The 13,148-nt window shown below is 43.8% G+C and overlaps 1 protein-coding gene across 1 annotated transcript in view; it reads right to left on the bottom strand.

Moving 5' to 3' along the window:
• Positions 1-13,148, bottom strand: part of LOC120058102 (unconventional myosin-XVI-like) — a 121,651-nt gene that overhangs the window by 91,330 nt on the left and 17,173 nt on the right. The window contains exons 2-3 of the mRNA XM_039006577.1: positions 12,227-12,297; positions 10,932-11,075 (exon numbers count right to left, since the gene is read on the bottom strand). Of these exons, the coding sequence (XP_038862505.1) occupies positions 10,932-11,075; positions 12,227-12,297 (215 nt within the window). The remainder of the gene's footprint in view (positions 1-10,931; positions 11,076-12,226; positions 12,298-13,148) is intronic.

Raw genomic sequence — 13,148 nt, 5'->3', positions numbered from 1 at the left:
GTATGATTTGCCCCATCACCTCCCTCAGCCTGTTGGACAAAGTCTTTGACAGGATCTTATAATCAGTGCACAATAAAGCCACCGGCCTCCAGTTCTTCACCTCCCTAGGGTCACCCTTTTTGGGCAGTAGGGTGAGGACAGCCCTTCTGCAGCTTATTGGTAGTAACCCTCCGGTTAAACTATCATTAACTACTGCTAGCCAATCCTCTCCCAACATAGCCCAAAAAGACTTAAAAAAGTCAACGGGAAGCCCATCAATGCCTGGTGCCCTTCCATTTTCCATGCCTTTTAATGCAGTGTATAACTCCTGCAAAGACAATGGTTGCTCAAGCTCAACCTGAGCTTCTGCAGCCACCTGTGGGAGCCCATCAAGGAACTGCTGTGTCACTGTTTTATCCTCTTTGTACTCACACTTGTAGAGCTCAGCATAGAACTCTACTGCCCTCTTTCTAATTTCACTAGGGCTAGTGAGCTCTTGTCCAACAGCTGATTTAAGACAATTAATAATTTTTCTTTGTCCATTCTTTTTCTCTAAACCAAAGAAAAATTTGGATGAGGCATCCATTTCAGAGATTCCCTGAAACTTACTTCTCACCAATGCCCCCTGTGCTCTGATACCCAGCAGGTCTGCCAATGCAGCTTTTTTCCTCTTGAGGGCCTGCGTATGGCCTCGATCTCCTGTGGTCTCAACCAACGTCATGAGTTCCACTATTTCAAACTCTAGGGCTTTCATTGATCTGGTGATATCCTTGGTGACATTCCTCGTGTATTGATTACAGAATTGTTGAATCTGGATTTTCCCTATATCCCACCACTGTTGAAGGGATACAAAACTGGCCTTTTGAGACCTCCACCTCTCCCAGAAAAAACTAAAACATTTCCTGAAGTGAGCATCACTCAATAAAGTTATATTAAAATGCCAGTGTGCGCTTTTGGGTTTTACATCGTTAATGAACACCACCTCTGTTATTAAACAATGATCAGAAAATCCCACTGGGGTTATCACACTTGATTTACAGACCTGAGATTGATGCTCAAAACAATAAAACCTATCTAACCTGGCCATAGAGATGGTGTTCTCTCTCACATGCGCCCAGGTGTACTGCCTTGTGCCTCCATGTTGACTCCGCCAAATATCACACAGTTCATGTGTTACAATGAGGCGTTTTAAAAAAGTCCTTGAGGCTATATGAGGTTCTTGGTGATTTCTATCTAAATCGCTGACTGTGCAGTTAAAATCCCCAGCAATAAATAAATAATCTTCATTGTTACATTTCTCAATGGTATTTGATAATATCTCTAAAAAACATACCCTCTCAACTGCCACCACTGGGGCATATACATTTATCAGACACATAGTGATGTTTTCATACCTTGCTCTAACTTTTAATAACCTCCCCTCAACTACCTCTTCAACCTCATATGACAAAGGCAAAAACCCTTTTGAGAACAAGATAGCCACACCCCCACTTTTTGAGTTTTTATGACTACACACCACTGTCCCCCCCCACTCCTGTTGCCACATAACTTCATTTTCCAAATTACTATGCGTTTCTTGTAGAAAATTTATGTCACTTCCCTTTCCCCTAATTAACTCATACACTATGGCTCTTTTTTTACCATCTCTTGCCCCATTTACGTTTAAAGAAGAAATCTTAAAACTACTCATGGATGAAAAAAATATACAGAGGAAGATACAGACACCACATCTCTTTACAGAGTTAAAACTGCAACTGAACTCTTTCATTTTCTTTAGAATTTACATCACTTATCACTCTCGTGACCACTTTCTTGAGTCTAGCAATTTCAGGGCTTGTCAAACCTCCCCCTGTAATTTTTGACATCAGAAACTTTGCTGATTCAATAAACAATTCACTTTCAGGGAAAAAATCAGTTACATTGTAATCCTGCATATATTTCTTCCCTTTTGTCAACTTCAGAAATTGACGTACCTTCTCAATCCCATACCTCCCTTCCACCCCATTTATCTCGCTATTTTGTTGTGACGCGTCAGATGACTCACTCTCGCTATCCTCCCCAGAAGAAAACTCCACCATCTCTACAACCTGTTCCTCCTCAACTGATTTATCAATCTCTACCTTCCTCTTAGAATTAGACCCTTCACCACCCCTTAAATTCTTCCTCTTACTCCTCGGTACTTTGAAAACAGCTGCTTCCTTTTCCGTTATTTCAATCTCCTCTTGACCTCCAATTTCATTTTCCAGCACCACCTCAGCGACGGCAGTCGCAATCTCACCGACTGTTTCCCCTCCCTCTTTGTTCTGATCTACCACAATTGCCCCCGTATCCACAATGCCTTCCTCTCCTACTTTCCCAACCACATCTGCCCACCTTCTCCCTTCCCCTGCACCCTTAGCATGTTCATCCCTTCGCGGTGGTGCGTTAGCTGCACCAGCACTAGAGCTACTACCGGGCTCTGCGCGCTCATTCTCGGGACAACTACGCACCAAATGCCCCTCTCTTCCACAGCCAAAGCATTTCATTGATTCAGTAGAAGCGTAGAAGACATAATCAAATCCATCAATCTTAAAACTGAACGCTAAATTCAGTTCATCAACGTCCTTTTTTAAGATCATATGCACTTGTCTCCTATGAGACACGACATGTTTCAGCAACGGAGATTTGCATCCAAAAAGAACCTTCTTTATTGTAGATACGATTTGACCATGACGAGATAACTCTCGCTCCAACACTTCATCTCTAACAAATGGTGGCACGTTAGAAAGTATAACTTTCTTCGCCGGATTCATAAGCGGAAATACCGGCGTCTGTGTCTCCCGCAACACAACACCCCTCTCAACTATCTTATTCACCTTTTCAATGGAATCTAAGAATATCACTACAGCGCTATTCATCCTTGAGGCTGATTTGATGCTATCATACCCAATGATAGCACCCACAGCCAAACTACATTCTTCCACTGAACACCCGGCCGCAGCAGGAATCTTTACTCCATGCCGCCGACTAAGTTTTTCAAACTCCAAACTTCCGCGAGTGGCCATTGCAACCAGCCCCACCCGCTGGTTGTGCCCTCGCGAAAACCAACCTCAACGATCCCACCACCCCTATACGTGCTTAGTGATAGTTAGACAAGATACCCTTAAAACAACTAAACTAATCAATATATATATATATACACACCAAAACCCAATAGAGTGAAAAGAATTCCAGTCGCTCTCACAATCACTCCTGCTTGACGACTCACTCCCAGCATGCACTCCGACGAGAGAGAGAGAGAGAGAGAGAAAGACAAAGAGAAAGAGAGAGAAAAAGACAAAGAGAAAGAGAGAGAGAAAGACAAGAGAGAGAGAGAGAGAGAGAGAGAGAGAGAGAGAGAGAGAGAGAGAGAGAGAGAGAGAGAGAGAGAGAGAGAGAGAGAGAGAGAGAGAGAGAGAGAGAGAGAGAGAGAGAGAGAGAGAGAGAGAGAGAGAGAGAGAGAGAGGGGGGGAGAGAGAGAGAGAGAGAGCGAGAGAGAGGAAGAGAGGGGGAGAGGGAGAGAGAGAGAGAGAGGGAGAGAGAGAGAGAGAGAGAGAGAGAGAGAGAGAGAGAGAGAGGGGGAGAGAGAGAGAGAGAGAGAGAAAGCGAGAGAGATGAAGAGAGGGAGAGAGGGAGAGAGAGAGAGAGAGAGAGAGAGAGAGAGAGAACGCCTAGCTGTCTGTCTGTTTTCATACTTTTTTTTCATCCAGCCCAAATGTGCCAATCATACAGCCTTTCTGTGTGTGTGTGTGTGTGTGTGTGTGTGTGTGTGTGTGTGTGTGTGTGTGTGTGTGTGTGTGTGTGTGTGTGTGTGTGTGTGTGTGTGTGTGTGTGTGTGTGTGTGTGTGTGTGTGTGTGTGTATGTGTGTGTGTGTGTGTGTGTGTGTGTGTGTGTGGTCATTCCTTTAATGTTGAACAATGTTCCACAAAAGTCTGTTTTTATGACGTTCATAGCATATATTCCATTGATTTCACCTTGTGAGAAAGATCGTCACCAATTGGTGATGGTCTCTGGAAGAGGTGCGGTTAAATATAGGTACAATCGTCCTGACACCTCTGTTAGAAGGCGTGGTAATGACCAGTAGGAGACAGACCCACTTTATTTCAATTTCATAGTTATTTTCTAAAGAAACATGGTTAAAGAATATGTTGTCTTGAACCTGCAATCTTCGGCTCTGCAGCCAGATCATTAACCCTCTGCACCACCAGGTTATATCTATCTATCTAGAACTTAATGGGAATCTTAGCTAATGTTCTGTGAATGTTCTTGGTTTGCAGGGTAGTCACTGCTCTACCTACTGAGGATATCAACTGGAGCCTCTGTTTTTTAAATTGTACCTTTATTTAACTAGGCAGGTCAGTTAAGAACACATTTTTACTTACAATGATGGCCTAGAAACAGCAGGTTAACTGCCTTGTTCAGGGGCATAACAACAGATTTTTACCTTGTCAGCTCGGGGATTCGATCTAGCAACCTTTCGGTTACTGGCCAAACGCTCTAATGCTCTAACCACCAGGCTACCTGCTGCCTGGGTTACAGTATGGTTAATGATGTATGCATGTGTTATTCATAATATTGTTTACCTAGCTGATATCTATCATGTCAAACTTGGCAGTCAATCAAGCAGGTAAAGACAACTACACCATCTACAGATGTGAAAATAAAGCACCAGCTGCCAGTCGAATGTGGCCTTATAAAATAATACAAAGAGCAGTATGAGTTTGACCATTTCAACTTAATCCTAATGTAATCCTTGTTTGTAATAGCAATAATGTTAGATACAATGTATTAAAGTAAATGATTTGACATGAAATGACTACTATATCTCAGTACAGGGTGCCTTTGGTGTCTGTCATCCCATCAATACAAATAGAGCATCATCTGTCTGACTGCAGATAGTAACTGCTGACACGTAGAAACGAACAGCATCCTATTGTCTCCCGGGTGCCAAGCGTGCAGCAAGGGGTTAACAAGCTGACCTCTGACCTTGACACGCTCCGCACTCACCGCAGCATTATGATGGATCAGTGTTCGTTGACCTGGCGACAGGAATCGGTTAACGCCGCAACACGCCTGTGTCATAATTAGTGTTACTACGGCAACCACATTAGGATCCATACCAACAACAAAAAAGAGGACTTGGTGGGATTGTCCCCTGGGATGGGGTTTCCACTAGATCGCACAGCCAGAAAGTCAAAATTGGCTATATTGTAAAAATGATTTAGCTTTTTGGTTAGAGATTACAGTTGAAGTGTGGTTAAGGTGAAGGTTAAGGATAGGGTTAGGTTTAAAATCACATTTTAAGAATATAAATTGTAGAAATAGGCAGTGTTTATTACTTTGTGGTTGTGGTAACTAGTGACATCCCTGGGATGGCTTTAGAGACATTAGAGGAACTAAAACACTTACATGTCCCTAAATGAATGACATTAGAATGGACTACCTATACACTCTAGGAGTGATCCACCATCACCACCTATATGAACTAGCGCTCGCTTATGCTAAGCCAAATTGTATCATTGTTTTCAGATTTAGTCAAATCCAAGACAGAAGAAAATACTGTAGGTTCCACTATTTTACCAGAGTTCAGACAAGGGTCATGTCATTAGGTATTTAAAGGCAAAAGTATTGGATTGCCAAAAGTGGGTCAGTCTTCTACTATAGTTTCACAGGGAATTATAAGATTCTAAACCAATCTAAAAGGAAGTTTCATAACAATAGAAGTTCTCAGGAGAACCAATTAATCACAATCTCCCATCTTAAGCCATGAGGAGTTAAGGAAGCCAGTAATATTAAGATGACTTCTGTAAGCCGTACTATCAAAACCCAGCACAACAGTAAGCACAAACTTCAAGGTTCACTCAAAACTTTCAGAACAAGTGTGATAGTGAGGTGGGTTAACAACTCAGCGTGACACAACAGAGGAGCACTCCGGACAGACGAGACAGAGACAGGCCCCGCCTTCCAACTTTTCAGAATGCAAAGCGTAACAGAGAAAACTGAGATCATGACAGGGATCGTTTGGGCACGCAACTGAAACAATTCAAAACGTTGTGCAATGGAAAACTAAAACAAGCATTTCTTATTGGACAAGTTCAATTAGTATCTCCTAGTTTCGTCCCGTGTTTTTCCGTTTGGTGCCTAGGGAATAGAACTCACCATTTCTGCTGGGAGACATTACAACAGAATGAGGACAACCTGCCAATTAGCCACTAATCGGCAATCGCTTATCTCATTGCTGCCTGCATGGGCCGTGTTAGCCATGCAATTTAGGAGAAACTAATTGACACAGTGAAATTAAATCAGATATGATAACGAACCAGCGATGCCACGATGGATTCTAGGGTCTGAATAGGGAACTATAGTGACGCCATAGACGGAGATGGCTTCTACAGTCTAGGCCTACATCTAGAGTAGCAATCATGTCGTTTCTTCATAGTTGCCGTTGTGGTTAAGGGCTATTTGATCATAGAGGATCATTATTCTCATGGGGAATCAACATGAAATAGCTGTAAATTAATGACCAATACATTGAAGGAAATAATTCACTATAACTCCCTCATTATAATGAATTTAAACCGACTCATACATTTAACATGAGGCAGATCGGTTTAGCATGAAGCAACACTACTCTACTGTTGCCTATAGGCTCCTATAATAGTTTTATAACCAGTGACTAAAATCCCCTCCACTCCTCTGGCTGAGGCTTCACCAGTCACACAGAGAGGATAAATCCTGGCAGAAAGATGTTTGGAGACAGAGCAGTACCCGGAGCTGGGAATGGGGGTTTGGAATGGGATTGGGAACAGGGTTGGGAATGTGATGGAGGGCATTGGGAGTGCATGGGAAATTGGGAAGCTGTTTTCAATATGGAGATAAGATAATTAGCATTAGCACCATCAAACATAGAGAGGGGGCGTGACAATAATGCTACCCCCCTCCTCCCCAATTACCAAGCCCCCTACATCCCAGCGCATACAGCCACGGTAAGTGCTATCCGAGATCCTTGGGATGTCCCTACACTAAACCCTACCCTAATCTTAACCCTTACCTTAATGAGTAGTTAACTATTTACAATGTTAGATGGTTCCTCACACTGAAAGTAGTCTATTGGCCAGGAGAAATTGTAATTTTTTGTTAAACAGCCATTACAAACTTCAGCTCACTATAGCAACCGCTAACATGTGAGCATGTTCAAAAATATAACGTCCAAATCACCTGAAATCAACTCCATATTTGGTTTGATGTTACTTAAAGGTGATTTGGCCTTTAAAAAAAAACATGCTTCAATGGAGTAGGGACCTATGATGGCCATAGGGCAAATTAGAGTATGAGTGGCCTAAACCGTTCAATGTTACATTGACCTGGGTGAATGGAATATGAATGAAAGTAATCCAATATGCTGTAATAGGAATAAGGCCATGCACATCAAAAAAAGAACTCATCCTTCCTAATATTAAAACGACACCAACTGCCACTGGTAGGGACGTACCAAGGATCCTTGATAGCACGGACCATACAGCCACTGTACAATTTCCGTCAGCACAAACGCTGTCCTCCATTAAAAAGGGAGAGATGGAAACCCAAGGACAGCGATGGAGAGGAGGAGGAGAGGAATGAATGGGGGATGAGACGAAGGGAATGACAATCAAGGACAAGCCTGTCTAACATTCTGTTATAGTAAATCACTCTCAATATGCTACATTCCCCCACTGTAGAAACAAAGTACATTCGTTGAGAAATTCCAGGTAACACTTCCTAGTATAAGCAATGTATTTCAAGTACATCTATTCTATAACCATTTTATAATGCATTATAATTCACATGGATTGTGTATCTGTGCCATTCAGAGGGTGAATAGACAAGACCAAAGATTTCAGTGCCTTTAAAAAGGGCATGGTAGTAGGTGCCCGGCCAGGCGCAGCGGTTTGTGTCAAGAACTGCAACCCTGCTGCGTTTTTCAGTTTCCCGTGTGTATCAAGAATGGTCCACCACCCAAAGGACATCCAGCCAACTTGACACAGCTGTGGGAAGCATTGGAGTCAACATGGGCCAGGATCCCTGTAGAATTGAGGCAGTTCTAAGGGCAAAAGTTGCAACTCAATATTAGGAAGGTGTTCTTAATGTTTGTATGCTCAGCGTATGTTTATTAGCAGTTACATAGGAATTGCCACCAAATTCTCCCAGTTAATTCCCTGATAGGAGTCTTGTTTCTGATCATGGGGCAGCAGGTAGCCTCAGGTTAAGAGAGTTGGGCAAGTAACTAAAAGGTTGGTTCAAAACGCTGGGCCGACTAGGTGAAAAATCTGTTTTCAGTCAGTCTGGATAACAGCGTGTGCTAAATGTAAATCACAGCAGAATGCATTGACAGACTCTGTGCTGGAGAAGAATGAAGGAAAGGAACAGAAAGGAAATGCATCTTTAAGAAGGTTGCTATTTTTACTCTGCTACTGCCTTTACGTTATCTTACTCTGAGGAACACACACATTGTCACGATCGTCTTGAGGATAATGAGTGGACCAAGGCGCAGCGTGAAAGAAAGACATCTTCTTTTAATGAAGACAAACAAACACTTAATAAATGAACATAACAAACGAACGATCGTGAAGCTAAAACGAACTACGTGGACACATGCAACATAGACATAGACAATTACCCACGAAAGCCTACTGTCTATGGCTGCCTTAAATATGGCTCCCAATCAGAGACAATGAATGACAGCTGTCTCTGATTGAGAACCATTCAGGCAACCATAGACTTGCCTAGACAACTATACTAAACCCAACCCCATACACTCAACAAAACCCCCTATACAATACAACCACCCAAGACGAGACAAAACATACAAAACATCCCCCCTGTCACACCCTGACCTAACCAAAATATTACAGAAACAAAGAATACTAAGGCCAGGGTGTGACACACATGTACGTACACACACACGCAAAATATACACACATCTACTCACGCACAGTCGCACACACAAATGAGTAGAAACACACACTATTTTAAATGGAATAAGTCTTCCCTCACAATTCACCAGAGGGAAGCTGAAGAGGCGTGTAATCATTAAAAACATGTTTAAACTTTAACTCTATCTGTCCCACACCCTCCTTACCGCTCTCTCACCCTAACTTTCCCTCCCTCTGCCTGTCTCTCGCTCTCTTTTTGAATTGGCTCACCATTATTCAACCCCCATCTCTCTCTCCGTGTCTCTCTCCCTCTGTGTCTCTCTCTCCCCTCCCTCCCTCCTTCCTCTGGCTGACAGGTACTGTAGATGTGACCTCATTAACTAGAAAGTGGGTCTCAGTTGAAAGTGAACGGAAGAAATTTAGTCACTGCCTCCCGTGGAGATGTAAAATAAACTCTTCCTCTTTTTCCCTCTTCCCGCCCTTCTCTCTCTCTCCTCCTGCAGAGCGCTGCATACTGTATCTATTTTCAGGGGTCTCCTTGGCAGGAGTAGTGTTTGGCCTAACTATATCACACACAGGCCCACTGACTGGGCTGGCTACATGCAGCGCTGCTTTCAGTAAATCAAACCCTGCTCTGAAAGAAAGAGGAAGAGATGCAGAGGGGATGAATACACAGACAAACTCTCTCTCTTTCTCTCTTTCCGGCAGCTCTTCAACTACTGCAACATCCTCTCTGAGTATCCCTCATGCCCACCCCACCATACAGGTTCTGTTGCCACCCTAACACACCGGATCCAATCAGCAGAACCAGAATAGGACCTAACATCAAGCCAAACATAGCCCACCCTCCATCCCTCCACTTTTGCATGCTCCTGTCCCCTACTCCACAGCTGCTCCTGTCTCACACTGGACCTAATACTACAGAACACCAGACCTGATCCAAACCCCTCTGATAGTCTAATACTGCAGAACACCAGACCTGACCCAAACCCCTCTGATAGTCCTGGTACTGCAGAAAACCAGACCTGACCCAAACCCCTCTGATAGTCTAATAATACAGAACACCAGACCTGACCCAAACCCCTCTGATAGTCCTGGTACTACAGAACACCAGACCTGACCCAAACCCCTCTGATAGTCTAATACTACAGAACACCAGACCTGACCCAAACCCCTCTGATAGTCCTGGTACTGCAGAACACCAGACCTGACCCAAACCCCTCTGATAGTCCTGGTACTACAGAAAACCAGACCTGACCCAAACCCCTCTGATAGTCTAATACTACAGAACACCAGACCTGACCCAAACCCCTCTGATAGTCCTGGTACTACAGAACACCAGACCTGACCCAAACCCCTCTGATAGTCTAATACTACAGAACACCAGACCTGATCCAAACCCCTCTGATAGTCCTGGTACTGCAGAACACAAGACCTGACCCAAACCCCTCTGATAGTCCTGGTACTGCAGAACACCAGACCTGACCCAAACCCCTCTGATAGTCTAATACTACAGAACACCAGACCTGACCCAAACCCCTCTGATAGTCTAATACTGCAGAACACCAGACCTGACCCAAACCCCTCTGATAGTCTAATACTACAGAACACCAGACCTGATCCAAACCCCTCTGATAGTCCTGGTACTGCAGAACACCAGACCTGATCCAAACCCCTCTGATAGTCCTGGTACTACAGAACACCAGACCTGACCCAAACCCCTCTGATAGTCTAATACTACAGAACACCAGACCTGATCCAAACCCCTCTGGACTGACCCCATAGGAAAATATTATTATGATGTTGTGATGCTAAATATAAACCAATGTTAAGACATTCACATCCAACATGTGTGTATGTAAGTGTGTTTATGGTGTGTGAGTGTGTTTATGGTGTGTGTGTGTGTGTGTGTGTGTGTGTGTGTGTGTGTGTGTGTGTGTGTGTGTGTGTGTGTGTGTGTGTGTGTGTGTGTGTGTGTGTGTGTGTGTGTGTGTGTGTGTGTGTGTGTGCATGTTTCTCACCAGCAATAGCAGCAGCACCATATCGGCGTGGTCACACACACATGCCACGTGCAGGGCTGTCCAGTGGTCCTCATCCTGCAGGTTGACGTTAAGCCCTCGCTCAATCAAAACCTCTGCAGCAAACACGTTGTCATGGCGAGCACACTATGGGATAGAGAGAGAGAGAGAGAGAGACAGATGAAGAGAGAGAGAAAGGGAGAAAGAAAGAGACAGCGAGGAAGAGAGAGAGAGTGGCGGTTGGATAATGGTGAGCCAATTGAAATTGTTGATTGTTTTTCAATTATAGTGCCATTTCTGCTGAGGCATGGTTAGTTAAATGTTCTACGGTCCAGGGAACATTCAATATTTATTTGCAGACATGGTTGAAATGTATAATACAGTACATTTAATCAAAACTAATATCACCATGGTGGCTATAATATTTTATTATCATGTATACAGTATGGGAACAATCTAAATAGTTAAAAACAATAGGTGGATGTGTTTGTGTGTGTGTGTGCGTGTGTGTGCGTGTGTGTGTGTGCAGGGCCGGCTTTAGCCTTTTCGGTGCCCTAAACGAGATTTGGTTAGGGAGCCCTCCTCCTCACAGCGAAACATTTTAGTGGCCCCCCTTTTGATGCCGGAGGGAAAAAGGTACATTTTCTGCAATTCTACCAATTTCGCCATGGGGTGGAGAGAACATTTTGCAGTTTTAAAGGGGAATAACATCAAATTTAATCTCCGACTCGTTGTTGGACTGTCTGTCAACGTGCAAACCTCTCTCACTCAGGGAAAGCGAGGTAGAGTGAGAGCTAGAACGAGAGCTAGTTCCCTGAGTGAGAGATGTGCGCACGTTGACAGACAGTCCAACAACGAGTCAGAGGAATTTAGGAACAAAGACACATTATCTGAATTCTTAATTATTCCCCTTTAAAGCTATTTCCTACAATTCAACACATTTTGCCATGATGTATGCCAAGTTAATATGATATCTGAGTGAGAGTGGCTAACAAAATCAATGGGGGACCCCGGAGGCCAGGGCCCCTGGGAATGTGCCCTGCGTGCCCAGTCAGTCTTTGGCCATGATTACAAAAAAGTTAGATAGTTGGCTAGACTAACTAACGATCAAAAAATGTACATGGCAAATTGTCAGCAAATGAGTTACATAACGAGAGATAAACTGCTGGTGCACAACCACATTTCTAAAATGCATCTGTTGTATTCTACTATTCTAACTGTCAATAGTAAGTTGAGACACCGAGTGAGGATGCTTCTGTTGCTTTTGTCTGGAGTTGGCCATGTGTGTGTGTTCTTACCAGGTGTAGAAGAGAACCTCCAGAGGAGATAGGAGTGTTGGGGTCAGCTCCCTCCTTCAGCAGACACAGCACTGCAACATAGAAAGAGAGAGCAATATTAGTTTATATATTACACACTTATAAACCACAAACGCCTAGTGTTTGAACCCATGTGGATGTAGTAACAACAAAGATAGACAGGAAGACAGACAGCCGAAGTAGAAAATAACAGATAAACAATATTACTTGAAATGAAGCACAATTGGAAAAACTCGCATTGTATTTTTCCAATAAACCTGCACTTGTAAATGCATGCACACGCACGCACGCACGCACGCACGCACGCACGCACGCACGCACGCACGCACGCACGCACGCACGCACGCACGCACGCACGCACGCACGCACGCACGCACGCACGCACACACACACACACACACACACACACACACACTACAGCTTCCTGCACTCCAGTATAATCCCCTGTGTGTGGTTTGTACTCCACGTGCCCTTGAGGAGTCAGTCAGTTATCAGTCAATCAGTCATCAGGCAGTCTTCAGTCAGTTATAAGTCAGTCATCAGTCAGTCAGTTAGTCAGTCATCAGTCAGTCATCTGTCATCAGTCAGTCATCAGTTATCAGTCAATCTGATATCAGTCAGTCATCAGTTATCAGTCAGTCAGTCATCAGTCAGTCAGTCAGTCAGTCATCAGTCAGTCAGTCAGTCAGTCAGTCAGTCAGTCAGTCAGTCAGTCAGTCAGTCAGTCAGTCAGTCAGTCAGTCATCAGTTAGTCAGTCAGTCATGAGACAGTCAGTGTTCAGTCAATCAATCAGTCATTAGTCATCAGTCAATCAGTTATCAGTCAGTCAGTCATCAGTCAGTCAGTCATCAGCCAGTCATCAGTCAGTCAGTTATCATTCAGTCAGTCATCAGTCATCAGTCA

This window comes from Salvelinus namaycush, chromosome 13, assembly GCF_016432855.1.
Source record: "Salvelinus namaycush isolate Seneca chromosome 13, SaNama_1.0, whole genome shotgun sequence".
NCBI lineage: Eukaryota > Metazoa > Chordata > Actinopteri > Salmoniformes > Salmonidae > Salvelinus > Salvelinus namaycush.
This window is presented reverse-complemented; position numbering and strand designations above follow the sequence as displayed.